At 41.2% G+C, this 15,704-nt stretch overlaps 2 protein-coding genes across 2 annotated transcripts in view; both read left to right on the top strand.

Annotated features, from left to right (window-relative positions):
* Positions 1-1,281: 1,281 nt before the first annotated feature.
* On the top strand, positions 1,282-8,162 carry scp2b (sterol carrier protein 2b). The gene is made up of 5 exons (XM_056604276.1): positions 1,282-1,411; positions 1,987-2,083; positions 3,530-3,659; positions 4,549-4,628; positions 7,400-8,162. Exons 1-5 carry the CDS (start codon positions 1,389-1,391, stop codon positions 7,493-7,495), a joined length of 426 nt encoding a protein of 141 aa, XP_056460251.1. The 5' UTR covers positions 1,282-1,388; the 3' UTR covers positions 7,496-8,162.
* Positions 8,163-9,964: 1,802 nt separating this feature from the next.
* podn (podocan) overlaps positions 9,965-15,704 on the top strand; it is a 15,018-nt gene continuing 9,278 nt past the window's right edge. The window contains exons 1-3 of the mRNA XM_056603986.1: positions 9,965-10,059; positions 14,327-14,638; positions 15,146-15,239. Coding sequence (XP_056459961.1) covers positions 14,366-14,638; positions 15,146-15,239 — 367 coding nt within the window. The 5' untranslated portion in view covers positions 9,965-10,059; positions 14,327-14,365. The remainder of the gene's footprint in view (positions 10,060-14,326; positions 14,639-15,145; positions 15,240-15,704) is intronic.

Genomic DNA, 15,704 nt, shown 5'->3' with positions numbered 1-15,704 from the left:
ATTATATTCTGTTTGGTTGTTGTCACGCTTCGCGATATCCCTTACTTTAGTTGTCACGACCTGCGTGCGCAAAAAGCTGATCCTGCTGTTTTGGCTCTAAATCCTCATTAAATCGAGAGAAAAGCCACTGACTGGCGAGGTCACGGTTGAATGATGGATTTATGTTTTTTACATGGAGCAATTTGATTCAATATAATAGCAGGCCTATTCATCTGTGAAGGTACTCAAATAGATTATAAATAATAGGCATCTACAATGAATACAATATTGTATGTTAGCGATGTCAGAATGAAAGGTAACAATTAAAACAGCTTGCCAGGAGAGGGCGGTGTTGTGGTCCTAATTAGTGACAAGCAATTTATATACATCACTTCAAGCACATCCACCGACCCTATCATCACCTCCATCACCACTACTACAAGGCCATCAGGACTAACGTTACCACAAACACCATCACATTCATCACCACCATCACCTCCATCTTTGCCACTTTTTTTTTAATCATGCATTCATGACAGCAACACATCCCAAGCATATGTCTCATTGTCCTGCTGCCATTCAGGGAGCGGGGAGAAAAGTAAGTAGGCAAACCAGGCGCGTTTGGAAACAGCTTCCTCCCCATGCATTCAACTCATCCACCGTAAACAGATGACAGGTCAGCATCTCCATTAAAAGCGAGTGATTGGCCATTGTTCGCCTCCACTGAGAACAACAATGCTGCTACATGGCATTGTTTGCATTTGGTGCGTTTTTGTATGTGTTTTAGCGTCCAATAATAAACCAACAGAGTCGGGGGAAAACTTTAATAATTAATAGGCTACTGCAACAATTTGCACCTGATTGTGTGTCCGAATTAATTATAGGCTTGTGTCTTGTTTGCGGTTAAATTATGTTGTGAATATTGGCTTTTATATCTAGGCCTAATACAAAAAAGATATAGTAATGTGAGCCGTTAGGCTATATAGCGTTCAATGACGTGCAGGAAAGGGAAAAATACGATTTTCTTTCAAACGTTAATAAAATGAAATCAACATATTACAAAATAAGACAACTGAATTCAAATAGGCCTATATATTTCTTCAACGAAACAGATCTTGACAATAAAAACTAAGAGACAGATATTGAATACATGAATATCATGAATTGCTTTAATTCTCTTTAAACATAATGAAACGGTAAAAATATTACAAGAACAAAATATATAATACTTTATCTGAAGTCAATACATCAGATCAGTGCATCTGCAATTGATACGTTTAGTCTGGAGATCAGTGGCGCTCTGGTGTCGATTGGTTATAAAACAAGGAAGTCTGACACACCATAGCCGCGACTACTGTGCGGACTGCTCCTTCATTTGATTCTTACAGACTGTTTGAAGTTCATTGAAAATGCCAGAAGTACGCAGCCCTAGGTGAGTTTTGGTTCAAAATATGTAATCACATTTCTGATCGCCTAATCGACTTGTCCTTGGTTATTACGAGGGACGTCATCGGGTTCTTCACCCAGGCCCAGTTTAAATTCAGGATACACATAATATATATATATGTATACAAGTAGGCATATAAAGTGCCTGTAAAGCTAAAGTTCATCAGACTGTATGTAAAATGCATACGACGCGGGACAATTGAAACTGTCATTCTCTTGTGCATTTAATTGTTTGTAGAATGTGTTATAATCAGTGGAGACGTCCACTGTCACAAGCGCCGGGCATTGACATTACAGGTCACTGGCACCCATAGATACCGATAATGCTAAATATAATAATGGTACAATTTTTGCAAGCATTGCAAGTACTGACTTGGGTATTGGTCTGTCAACAGATGAAAATAGCCAACATTTGGTTGTTCAAACTAAAGGCCCATTTTTTTTTCTTGGGAAATCATTGACATTGTCACCCTGCTACACGTGTCTGACTCTGTACCTTTGCCCCCCCCCCCTGTACCAATGTCTTTGGACCTTGTGTTGTTGGGCTTGTCTCTGTAACAGACGGCATATCCACGCCGTGTTCACCAGTGCCAGCGAAGGACTGGAGGGCTTCAAGTCGCACGCGGTGTTCCAGGAGATCAACAAGAAGCTGGAGGAGGTGATGTTGTGCAGAGTTCATACTGATAGGTTCCACCAAAGACACCCCCCCCCTGGCCTGCCTTTGGTTACCTCGGCTCAAAGACGGTGGTTGAAACTAAAAGGCTCAATTCCCATGGTTTGGGGATATTGTAATAACGGTGGTTTAAGTTTAGGGTTAGTTTGCAATGTTTAAGTTTTAGGTTAGAGATTGATGATCTGCATCATCATGGTTGAGTTTAAGTAGTATATATGATAGGATAACTTAAGGGTTATTTCTAAAGAGTGGTACATTTTAAACACAGCAGTAGTGCAAGATTGATTGAGCTGTGCAAATTGCAACATGAGTCAGACTTTACTGAAATGTTGAATTTTTATTGTTCTCATCACACGATACTTAAAAGCCTTGTCTGGCATAGATAAGAATCTTAGGGACTTTGTTTTATAATGCTAAACAAATTAAATGTTTAGGTTGGTCTTTCTTGAATAGGATATCTCTAAGTTGCAGTGCTGATATAAATTATAACAATGATATAATAAGAATTTCTCTTGTGGAGAACAGACATCTTAACATTGCCCTTCAGATTGTGTTGACAATGGCAGCCAAGCATGTTGTTATAAATATTCTGCTGTTTCGATAACAGTTGCCAAGGTTTTGGCTTGGATGAAGAATGTTTAGATGATGTTTAGATGTACTGGCATGAATTATATATTTTATGGGGTAATGTATTGGTTTGTATCCTGAAGGCATTCATGCCTTGGAGGATTGCATTCAGTCTTAAATCTCAACAGAGGCAGCAGATAAATCTCAACACATTAGTATTGCAGAGATTTACTCAAAAACAGGATTAAATCGAGTTTTGTCATTAAAGGACAATTCCGGTATTTTGAACATTGAGCCACCATTTTGGTTTGTCTAGGATAAAATAGAGTGGTTGACACCGACATATTGACTATTGATCCTTTCTTGGCTCATTTCGAATCACCCCTGCCTGCTTCACAATGGTTGGCTACGGGCATACACAAACCGGTCCTTAAAAACAACCCTAAACGTTTGTTTTCAGAAATGTGCAACTCACCGATTTCTGTTGAAAGACTCATGCTCGTTGACCGGAAAAAGAAAGGGGGGGCTGGTTGTAGTCTTTTTGCTCCGTTCTAGCCCTACTGTTGAGACGGAGAACCGAGCAAAAAGACTACAACCAGCCCTCTCCGTTTCTGTCAACGAGCAATGAGTCTTCCAACCGAAATCAATGGATTTACAAATCAGTGTTTGGTTAAAACATTGATCTGGGTAAATATTTGTATCAAATCAATTATAAAAATATGAATCTACTTTTGATAATGCAAAGTCGAAGACACTCTTGTATAATCATTATACGTCTATCAAAGTTTCAGTTTAGTGTAAACAAGGTTATAGGCAATTCGTTAATTTTGTTCGTCTCCTCTCCCCCCTCTGTTGACCGGACAGGAAGGAGCAAGTTTTGTCAAAAAGATCGGAGGTGTGTTTGCCTTTAAAGTAAAAGATGGGCCTGATGGGAAGGAGGGGACCTGGTACGTGGATGTGAAGAACGGAACCGGCTGTGTCCACAACGACACGGGTAAGAGAGATGGAATCCACCCCAGGACATGTGTCCAAATCCCTTCTGAATACTCGTTAGTAATTTAAGCAGATGCTGTAGTCTAAAGCGTCTGCCAGAGAATATTCACATTCGTCTGGACTTGAATCTAACTTTTTGTGTGGGAGTCGAACACTTGCACTCCCAAGTTCCATTTGAATTAATTAGCAACACGCGATTTAGTTCTGACAATACCTTTCTTTGGTATCAGATTCTACTTATTCTATGTTGGCATATAGTGGTAACAGGTATGGGCTAAACAGTGAATATACACATACATGTCATTTATAAACAGGTAGGGGGTTAGGGGTCTTCCTCAGGGATAATCAGTCTGGGGAAACTGGGGGATTGATCCAGGTATATTTCTGATCAACACCATAGCCAATAGCTATTACTGCTTCCTTGGCATTACTTTTATAATGTGCAATAATTAAATTATATTGTTTATTTTCTTTAAATGGTATTGTGCATGACATTTATTTTTGTGACTCATCATGATACCCAGATTAACAGTATAAATGAATTATGATGAGAAGATATGCCCTTGAAATGATAAAATAAGAGGTCTGAAACGTGGGTGGGAAACAAAGTTTTAGTCCAGTACCATTCTCTAAACTTCCATAAACTTGAAAGAAATGTCAGATGCACTGTATCGATACCATGTGAAATTACCAATGATTATTGCCCAGCCCTAGAGGAAACTGTACTCAAGCCTGCATGTTTTTGACATTTTATGCAGTACAAGACAGGTGATGACAGTGTTGTCAGCCTTTTTCTCTAAGCTTGACCCAGTTATATGGCTTTGCTGTTTCTTTGGCAAGAACCATCAGGGCTTGAACATTGTTGACCCTGTCTCTCTGTTGCCCTCCAGCTAAGAAGGCAGACTGCACCATTGCAATGTCCGATACCGACCTTCTGGCCCTGATGACGGGGAAGATGAACGCCCAGTCTGTGAGTTCTGTTCCTGATTGAGTATATCTAACTGATTTTAAGATGTATATCTGTGTATCAGTAAAATATAATTTACTTCTTCTGAGCAAAAGTAAATGGGTCAGGCTTCTATTTTTCATGATTCATATGAGGATTTATGACCGGCAGAACACATTCGAAATATAAAAATAAATAAATATTGAAATTATAAAACAGGGACACTGTAATGGCAAACCTATAACCTAGTACTAGGAATAAGAATAGAATAGAATAATTGCAATTAAAAAAGATTTTTCTTTTAGAGTTGTGACCCGGTTTACTTCCAAAACGATGTCTACAACAGGATCGAAATGCCAAGTGTCAAGTGATGAGGTTTTTTGATGGATTTAGGGATTATATTTTGTTAATTAGTCATTAAATGTATAACTATAGGTTATAGTGGCAGCAGTTGATGTTGATATTCTTCTCCGATATGGGGTTAAGCTTTGAGTAACAGGATAGTGTGTGTGGATTTGTGGAGCTCTGTCTTTTCAGCGAATGATGTTCGCGCCCGAGAGAGGGTTAAGTTTCTAGGACACTTACATTATGACACCACGGTGTGTGTGTGTGTGTGAAGATAAATGGAGTTCCTGGCCATCGTGGGGATAACACACCCCACTCATTCCCTACAAATCTTAAAAACACATTCTCCCTATTGCCGTTGTCCATACTGGGCATTTCGTTGCAACATAATGGACTCCACCCCCTGTGTAGATATTAAGGGCTAAAACTAAGGATTTTCGGAACAAAACATTTTAATTTGATGAGATTATACAATAATCAAAATATACCGTACTTAAGAATGTTATATTCTATTTCTGCCTAGTCTGTTGCGTTCTATGCTACTTAATTATACACACTGGACCTTTTTAAGTTTTTTTGATGACGTAGCACAGCATTGCAGTGGTCAAAACACATATAGGCTTTCCGCCAATCTCAATCCAAATAACTTCCAATTGATCTCATCTACCATTGTGGGAGATATCTTCCCTTGTGAGAGGTGCATGCTCCTAGTAGATTAAAAAAAAGAAGATAGTACAATATGGCTACTAGAAGCGGTTTGGAATTTTTTTGTCTCATGTTTTCTCCACACCGTGAACTGCTGAGTCAGTTTATTCTGGAATCCGGCCCAAAAAAGAAAGAAAAAAATAAATTGGAGTCAAATTCTCCTGCGTGAGTCTCTGGTGCAGATGCATCTGAAGTCAGCTGATGCTTTTTCCTCTAGAGCTCCTTGTAGAGTCTCAAACCGGGCATGTGTAACAGTTACAACTGCGGTACAATAAAATCCATTTATTTTCAAACTTTCTTTCTCACTGAAAAGTATTTGCACGTGTTCTCTTAAGCTTAATGTATTTGGTTATGAGTGACTAATCTCATGACCACAAAATGTTGTTTGGGTATGAAGGGTGACCTTGTGGATTTGGATTTGAACGTAAATATAACAGATGTGTCCGTTAGAGAGTTGGATGTTCAAACAAATGGGTTCGACGGGAAAAAAAGTTTACATACATCTTGTGGTCTCCTGGCCTTGTTTCATTTGAGTAAATAATTGTGCCGAAACCTTTAGTGATCACTCATTGCATGTGTTCAAAGGCATGCCTGCTGTCAGAGCAAATGAACAATGTATCAGGGGACAGTGTGTTTAAATCGGGCCACCCTGCTGTAAGGCCTAATGATCGATGTTGTGCAGACTGCCCACCCGCTTCACGAACAGTGTATCGCTGTCATGAAAACATCTTTCTTTTTGTTTGTGGTTCCACTGCTTCTTGCAGTATAATTTTGAGTTCAGCCATTACAGTCGTTTGTTCTTCTTTTGGTGAAACTATTTCATCCAGTTTAATACTGTCTAGATAGCGGAATCAACCGTCCGTTCAACATCAGTGTCGGCCATCTTTCTTGTGGTTGAAAATACCTCTATGGTGCTCCTCTTCACAGTCATCGTTATTATCTCACCTCATATTAGATCAACCGTGGTGATTGTTCGGTCTATTTCTTACCGGGCAGTAATCTTTCTGTATGAGATGGGAGCCAGACCTTATCTGCAGAGCAATTTAAACAATAGCTTGCAAGATTAATTTGGTTCCCAGCCTGGCATTGTCTCTAGAAGTATGGTCCTTCCAAACCGTGGCTGACAACCCATTATGGAGTCTGACCCTCAGCCCCAGTAAACAAAAGACTCATTCTGTTTCTCACTTAATAAGTCAGAATGGGAGGGTTGGGAGCTCTCCAAGGTTTGTGGCTTATATTTCATTTTCCAACACTTTGGTGGAAAATTATGTATTTATATTTATGCTTGCCAAATTCCTTTAAGAGTAGGAGCGCCCTGTATGTCTGTGGAGTTGATCTCTACTCTCAACTGTAAACCATCCTCACGGAGCTGGTTTATCCGAAAGTTTTCAGAGGTCCAGTGATGCAGAATATATTAGCACGTTAGCGTACTAGCCATTGGCATGACTGCGTGCTAGCCATTGGCTTGTACATTAGCAGCAAGCAGTGTGCTAATGGTAATTATATTGGGGTCAGAAGTCAGCATTTGTAGATTGAAAAAAATAATTACTGGATTGTAGATCAACTATATATCGATATGTCAATCTTCTCAGTTTTCTTAATTTAATGAAAAAAATGTAAACAGATGAATTATTTTACAGCACAAAATATATATTAGCAGGCCCTTGGTCAAGAAATACCTCCACAGGTGTTTGTGTGGGAAACCCTGGGGTAGTTGAATGACTGACTGTTTGTTCTTTATGCAGGCATTCTTCCAGGGCAAGCTGAAGATCACTGGGAACATGGGCCTGGCCATGAAGCTCCAGTCCCTGCAGCTCAAACCGGGACAGGCCAAGCTGTAGAGTGGTGGAGCACACCTCCAGTCTGCTCCACCAGGAGAGCAACCATGCACATCCAACAACCAGGAAACGTCACAACACTGCACTGGCTGCGGTCTTTTACTTCTTCTTAACAGCAACACACACAGTTCCTCTGGTCCAGCAGGTCTCCTTGTTGAGTTCCTACTGGTCTTTAAGAATGTGGGAGATGTGGAGGGATGGATCCGAAGTCCTCCTGAGTCTTTATCCTACCTGGCCACTCCCACACATGACCAGATACTTAAGTAGAAGTTTCCAACATGTGAGATACACTAAAAGTTATTAGTTATAAAGGTTATTTCTTTCATTTCTCTCTAGGGCTTGAATCTGTGACTTGTTTGTAGATATGATCATGTCATGTGAACGTCATCACTATGATTGTGTGTGTCTGTTATTGTAGGGTTGATTTTTCCGCATCCTTTTAGAATTAATTTAATCTAAGTGCCTGTTCTCACACCTGTAGATTTTCTTGGGGTATATGAATTAATTTAATGATGATTTCAACTCTTTGTAACCTGATAGAAAATACGGATTACCCCATTAATTCTGCCGTCTCTTTTGCCTTTTAAGGATTTCTACTAAATAAGTTGTTTCAATAAATACAATTTCAAATGGGAGAATTTTAATGAAGTTCTTTTGAAATGTGTGAAATTTGCTGTGAATTTCGATTTTCTACATATTTTTTAACATTTCTTCTACCAATACATGCCTAATTCTGGGCCAAACTCAAATGAATCTTCAGCCACTGAATTCAAGGCTTTTCGATAAAAAAAACTTGCTTGTCCCAAACATTCATGACATTTCAAGAACCTTTACTTTTAGCGCATCCCAAATCCTCATGGTCATCCTGGCCCCTTTTGATCGTTTCAAAAGGTTAGGGGTTCCTGTCTGTTGTGGGACTGTGAAGCCCTTAGAGAGGCCAACTGTAGCTATAAAGCGTTCTAAAAACATCCCGCTGATTCCAGCTGTCGACAGCGGTGCTATGGTGTGACTCGCATCTCTGGCACAGTGTGTCGGCTTGTTCAGATCGTCTTCCAGAAGGAATCCAGCCCTGATGACAGGCTTCCAGACTGCCACGCAGTAGTTTTTGCAATCTTATTTTGTTCTGTTACTGGAAGAGATAAAAGAGAAATGCCAATCTGCTAACAAGCTCTATCTCATCACAATGGTTGAGGTTGTTAGTTGGTGTGTCGCTCTCTCTCTCTTTCTCCCTCAAAAAAATACAGTCAAATAATCGATCTCATGTCTCTTAAATGGAGCACTTGAAGCAATTTGCTTATTTGATAAATTTAATGTACTTGCATGATTTATGGGTTGTATTTTCATGGTTGAATGCACATATTGTAAGTCGCTTTGAACTTAAACGTCAAAATGGCGGCACAACAAAAAAAAGGAACACAGTGTGCAGAGAGCTATACAAATCCATCACAAGGTTAGGGGTGATGCTGTCCATAAAAAAGAGATGAAAACATTAAGTAAGGTCTTCAAAAGCTGTGCTATAAACAAACTAATTTAATTAATAATAATTAGGTTATTATTATTCCAAGTCACTATGTATATATTTATTTATATATATATATATGTATATTATATTTCAGTTCTAGTTTGTGGGGGGAAGGCCTGCAGCACAATAAGGTAATCTCCAGACCAGGAGTTCAGTAACATATTGTAATAACTCAGCACTGTATTGAAGGTGGGAGGTAGACTTTGATAAAAAATCAAAACAAATAAAATAATGTTGCAATGTGTGAGACATTAGGTCACATCCTGTTGCTCCTATTTTGCTGTCCCTCTCTCCTCTTCTTCCTCTTCCTCCTTAAAATATTTGTCTGGCCTTTTCCCCAAAATCTCCTAGCTAACCAGTTGGCGCAGACTGATGCTAAACTATTTGCTGGTGTCGTTAGGCCTCTTGCCATTTGGCATTAGCCAGGTCAAATCAGAACCAAACTGTGGTTTCAGTTGAAGAAAGGAATTCCCCTGACCATCAGAATAACATTGAACACAACATTCAAGTGTTGTGATTCAACAGCTCTAGGGTTTCAAAGCATTCGAGAGGACAAACTGCACTCGGCTGAACCGATTGGTTGAGCTGGTAAAGCCAGGAGATGATTCCAGAGGGAAAGTTCTGGACCCATATTGAGTATAAATAAACCAATCACTACTACACCAAATTATTGCAGTTCCATACTCAGAGTGGAAAAACCAAACCCCGAGGGGGAAAAAAATAACACAGGGAAAAAAAGTTGAGAATTCAGGCCTTTGGCTTCCATTCAGGGCCAAGCTTTCTCTCTCTCTCTCTCTCTCTCTCTCTCTCTCTCTCTCTCTCTCTCTCTCTCTCTCTCTCTCTCTCTCTCTCTCTCTCTCTCTCTCTCTCTCTCTCACTTGAATGCTCTCTCTCTCTCCTCTCTCTTGCTTTCCTTTCTCTTTCCGAACCTCCCTCTCCCACTCCCACTGTCTTCCACATCTGGATGGTGTCTGTATCCTGCAATGGGACAGTCTACGTTGGGACAGTAGCCTCCACGATACCGGATCTCAGCTAAAACATTACTGTAAGTCAACAAAATGCTAATAATACTAATTGTAGCAATAATATGAATACTTCTAACAATGATGCTGGTGTTTGACTTGGTGACTCTATAGCATATAGTGAGTGAGCGTAAATATACCAGAAGTCCTCTGTGACATTCTTATGTGTAGAATGTGTTTGACATGGTAGATTTCAGTGGGATGTTTGTGTGTGTGTGTGTGTGTGTGTGTGTGTGTGTGTGTGTGTGTGTGTGTGTGTGTGTGTGTGTGTGTGTGTGTGTGTGTGTGTGTGTGTGTGTGTGTGTGTGTGTGTGATGGTTGGTAAGGGTTCCAGCGGGACATAAAGAAATGGGTAAATTTGCAGAACAGACCTCTGTAAGTTATTACAGAGCCTTGCTGTGTGGCATCTAATGGAAATTCTTGGGATACACTGAAACAACTGTTGTTTTTAAAAAGGATTGCATGCAATCACACACATACACGCACAAACATGCACACACACACACACACACACGCACACGCACACACACAAACATATACATACACTCCTGTGTATGTCGGTAAGAATTATCTTGCATTTGTATTGCATATTGTGTATGTCCTTGTGCATGCCTGCACCTGTGTTTGCCTATTTGAGTCTAGACACATGTTCTGAACCGAAGCCTCATGGTCTTCTGTTTACCTGAAGGCTGTGACTCCTGGTTGATAAAAACAACTGTGGTATTTCTATAAGGTGGAACTTGTTACACGAATACAAAACAGTGTGAGACTGCCTTCTTAGCATGGATGGCCGTAGTGTGCATGAAGCACCTAACCCTGGCAGGTTTATCGTCTTGCTCTGCCAATGGGAATCTAAAATGACCGAAGGGAAGTGAAGTTGAAGTGACTTCTGTTAGAGTGACTCCAGGTAAAGTGACTCCCGGTTAGAGTGACCGGGTGAAGTGACTCCCGGTTAGAGTGACCGGGTGAAGTGACTCCCGGTTAGAGTGACCGGGTGAAGTGACTTCTGTTAGAGTGACCGGGTGAAGTGACTCCTGGTTAGAGTGACCGGGTGAAGTGACTCCCGGTGAAATGACTCCTGGTTAGAGTGACCGGGTGAAGTGACTCCCGGTGAAGTGACCGGGTGAGGTGACTCCCGGTTAGAGTGACCGGGTGAAGTGACTCCCGGTTAGAGTGACCGGGTGAAGTGACTCCCGGTTAGAGTGACCGGGTGAAGTGACTCCTGGTTAGAGTGACCGGGTGAAGTGACTCCCGGTGAAGTGACCGGGTGAGGTGACTCCCGGTTAGAGTGACTGGGTGAAGTGACTCCCGGTTAGAGTGACCGGGTGAAGTGACTCCCGGTTAGAGTGACCGGGTGAAGTGACTCCTGGTTAGAGTGACCGGGTGAAGTGACTCCCGGTGAAGTGACTCCCGGTTAGAGTGACCGGGTGAAGTGACTCCCGGTTGAAGTGACCGGGTCAAGTGACTCCCGGTTAGAGTGACCGGGTGAAGTGACTCCTGGTTAGAGTGACCGGGTGAAGTGACTCCCGGTTAGAGTGACCGGGTGAAGTGACTCCCGGTAAGAGTGACCAGGTGAAGTGACTCCTGGTTAGAGTGACCGGGTGAAGTGACTCCCGGTGAAGTGACTCCTGGTTAGAGTGACCGGGTGAAGTGACTCCCGGTTGAAGTGACTCCTGGTTAGAGTAATTCATGGTTCATTTGACTGACGCGTGGTTAAAGTGACTCCTGGTGCATTTGACCCCTAGTTCCACTGACTCCTTGTTAAAGTGACTTCTGGTTCATTTGACCCGTAGTTGATTGGTTGATTGATTGAAATTCTTTATTGACACATGGTAAGCATAAAAATGTACGTCAGGTCAAAAGGATAACACAAAAAAGCCCATGTTCTTATTTCCATTGTGGTCCCTTGGTAGTGTAAGCATGTATATAGCTGTATGTACGTAAGTGTGTTTGTTAAAGGTAATGTACATGACAGTGCAGTAACAAAGTAAAATATGACATTCCAATCACACATTCACAGTTCTTATAAACATACATTTTCATCTATAAAAGAGACACCATAATAAATAATCCTATGACTGTCTGCTGCTCAGTTGTTGAACTTACCCCAGGTTCAAGTGACTCAGATTCTGTCATGGCTGCTTATAGGTGACCTCGGTGAGAGAGGTGGTCAACAGATGTCTTAGATGGTGGAGAGGCTTTTAGAGGTTTGCTTTTGCTGTGAGGGCTTACTGAGTGCCTGTTTGGAATATTTCCATCAATGCTAAGAGAGATGTGGAGAGAGGGCAATTCTGGTGCCATGTAACAGTTTTTATGCACACAATTCTGAAAACTTGAAGCTCATGTATCAACTACAAGACTCCAGACTGCTAAACTCTAAGCAAAATTCTACTGTTTTCACATTTTTGCTAAACTCTAAGCACAAATCTCATCATTTAGCACACTTGGTTCACCTGGATCACACTGGCCTTCAAAACACAACAACTAATTACCAATAAGTCAAACTCACTTCTCACCTGTTCAAACTCAACTGGCAAAACACTTCAATAATGTGTCAGAGTATTAAAGAGGACTCTGTGAGCTCTACTGTGTTGTAGATATGGTCCTTTGGCCTGATCAGGATTGGAGGTGGGATACATATTTACATGTAGATCTGTTTCACCTCATTTATATTCTTATTTTTATGTTGTGTTGGCCTACGAAACGCTTTTAATGCAGCCAGCTCAGCTAAACATTTTACTGTATTACAGTAAAAAAAAATATATTTGCTTTGTTACCTTTTTGTACTTGTACTTGCACTGATTTCATCATACATCCCCGAAAGACAGTCTGATAAATAAAATGAAAAACACTACAGTTAGAAAATGTTTACATTTTCTAACTGTAGTGTTTTTCATTTTACTTATCAGTGCAATTACAGTACTATACTGTAATTGACCAAAATAGGTAACATTGGTGTATTGTCAGAACAATGTTGCAGCATCAACTATAGGTGTACAGTATGACTCTGGGAAGCTGGGATGGTGAGTTTAGCCCATTGGAGCTCATTGGATAGACAAATATGCATTGTATCCTATTCTGATACGATTGTGTCAATGCAATATTTATATGATATATTCACAGTATTGTATTACAATATGGCAACAGTTTTTATGCTATATGTACCACCTAATTGCAACTTTAAAAAAGAGAGCTATTTCTAAACAATTCTATACATTGGAATATGTAACATGGCCTCATAAAGGCAAAACATATGTAAATAGCATGTTGATGGAAGTGTTTTGAATTGATCATAAGAGATATTCATTTGATAGCTGTGTTTACTGTTTGGTGGAAAAAAAACAGTTTGAGAAGAATTTGTGTAGTTTTGACTAAATGATTAACTCTTCTCAGGTTTGGGTTTAAGAGTTTTGAGAAATTGAGCTATAATTTCAGAAAACATGTTTAAACGATTGAGAAAAACTGTAATCATAGAACTGTTCTCACTTCCCCGATGGATCTTCATCCCTTAATCAGAGGAAACACATTATTCAGTTTCTTATGAACGACACTTGAATGTGATGGTATGCTTAAACACACAAACACACACATGAACAAACACATGCACACACAAATTCGGAGTGGTAAGAATTAGTGCCGATGGTTGCTGATGGAACCATTCGCCACGACCCTCCACTTACTCAAGAACCGGTACGCACTTCTCAGCTTCTGGATTATCTGGAAGAACTGTTCAAAGTAAAGTCGCTATGGGTAACATTTCAACGAGCCCGTAGCTTAAAATAACCTGGATATATTGTATCACCCTCTCTCCCAAGGCTGTGATCGATAGCGCTTTAAATAATACTATCAATTAAATCCATTACTATAACTGATGCATTCTACAAATAGAAAATGCTATTAGATTGTCTTGTTTACATGAGTCTTAGCATTGACGCTTACAGAACCCCTCCCGTTCACGCCACCCAGCAAACCCAGAGACGCTTGTTCATTTTACATAGTTGCAAAGCCAAGTAGGGTGGACTGAATATTGTCATTGAGTTATTGAGAGAGTGAAACAGTAAACATCTTGTATTAAAATACTTTAAATATCGGGAATAACTGTTTTAAAGCTTGACGGTTCTTATAAAATGCACCTATCAACAGTTTATTCAATTATGACCCATCTGTTCTGAAAGGAGCTGAAGGAACTGTAGAATAAACAGATGTGTTGTTGTGTGTCTGGATGCATCTAGAGCAGAAATAGAACAAAATGATATGTTCAGTGTTTTATCTTCCATGTTCTCTTCTCAGCTTACTGCGCAATAGCGTTAGATCCGAACCCACCAGGACATGTTGGGAGGGCCAAAAAGCTCACTCCTGCGAGCCCTGAGCGTTCTGCTCTTGGCCTGGGCCTTGGTTGGGGGCCAGGCCCTTCTGCCGGAGGAAGAGGAGGAGATGGAGGAGGTGTTTGAGGAGGAGGAAGAGGAGCTGGTCGCCGGGAAGACAGCGGTGGTCTGTCCGCCAGAGTGCAGCTGCAGGGATGGGGTGGTGGACTGCGCTGGGGTTGATCTCACCATGTTCCCCGAAGAGATACCTGTGAACACGCGGCAGCTCTCCCTACAGGTCTCTCTCGCTCTCTCTCTCTCTCTCTTTCTCTCTCTCTCTCCCTACCTCTGTAGGTGTGTGTGTGTGTGTGTGTGTGTGTGTGTGTGTGTGTGTGTGTGTGTGTGTGTGTGTGTGTGTGTGTGTGTGTGTGTGTGTGTGTGTGTGTGTGTGTGTGTGTGTGTGTGTGTGTGTGTGCGTGCGTGTTAACCTGTCTCTCTTTTTACCTCTTTCCTTCTCTGTGTGTTTCTCTCTCTCCCTCTGTCTTTTTATATACCTCTCTCCTCCTCTGCATATCCCTCGTTCTGTGTCTGTCTATGTGTCTGTGTGTCATACTGCATCTCCCTGTCTCACTCCCTCTTCCTCTACAGCTGCCTCCCTCTCTCCCTCTCTCCATCTCTCCTTCTCTCCCCTCTCTCTCTATCCCAGTGTGCGTCTCTCTCTTCCTCCTGCATATCCTAATGTCATGTTGTTGTCGTTGTTGTCATGTGGTGATGTGTTTGTTGTCTGTTGGCGTCCCGGGAACAGAACAACCAAATCGAGGTGGTGACGGTGGATCACCTGTCCAGTCTGCATCATCTGGAGACCCTCAACCTGCAGAACAACTGGCTCAGCACAGAGGGTAACTACCCCATACCGTACCTACACAGGGTAACTACCCCATAGCCTACCCACAAAGGGTCACTACCCCATACCGTACCTACACAGGGTAACTACCCCATACCTTACCCACAAAGGGTCACTACCCCATACCGTACCTACACAGGGTAACTATCCCATACCTTACCCACAAAGGGTCACTACCCCATACCGTATCTACACAGGGTAACTACCCCATACCGTGCCTACACAGGGTAACTACCCCATACCGTCCCCACACAGGGTCATTACCCCATACTGTACCCACATTTTGGGTAAATGATAATATACAGAATTATAATGCCTCATCAATGTTACTTTCAAGAAATATACAACCTTAGTTCATAATAGTAGTAAAATAAGGATGAAATATAGATCCAGACAATTAAGGTTTTTAATGAAGGCCTAAATGCGAGATGAGAATCCATCCAAACATTTTCTGTTTATT

This window comes from Gadus chalcogrammus, chromosome 12, assembly GCF_026213295.1.
Source record: "Gadus chalcogrammus isolate NIFS_2021 chromosome 12, NIFS_Gcha_1.0, whole genome shotgun sequence".
Taxonomy (NCBI): domain Eukaryota; kingdom Metazoa; phylum Chordata; class Actinopteri; order Gadiformes; family Gadidae; genus Gadus; species Gadus chalcogrammus.
This window is presented reverse-complemented; position numbering and strand designations above follow the sequence as displayed.

What these genes read in the sequence shown, in the direction of transcription:
- scp2b (XM_056604276.1), top strand. Translation starts at nt 1,389, where the DNA reads ATGCCAGAAGTACGCAGCCCTAG. An exon ending in TCAACAAGAAGCTGGAGGAG is followed by an intron (nt 2,084 to 3,529) that starts GTGATGTTGTGC and finishes TTGACCGGACAG; the next exon opens with GAAGGAGCAAGTTTTGTCAA. An exon ending in CTGTGTCCACAACGACACGG is followed by an intron (nt 3,660 to 4,548) that starts GTAAGAGAGATG and finishes GTTGCCCTCCAG; the next exon opens with CTAAGAAGGCAGACTGCACC.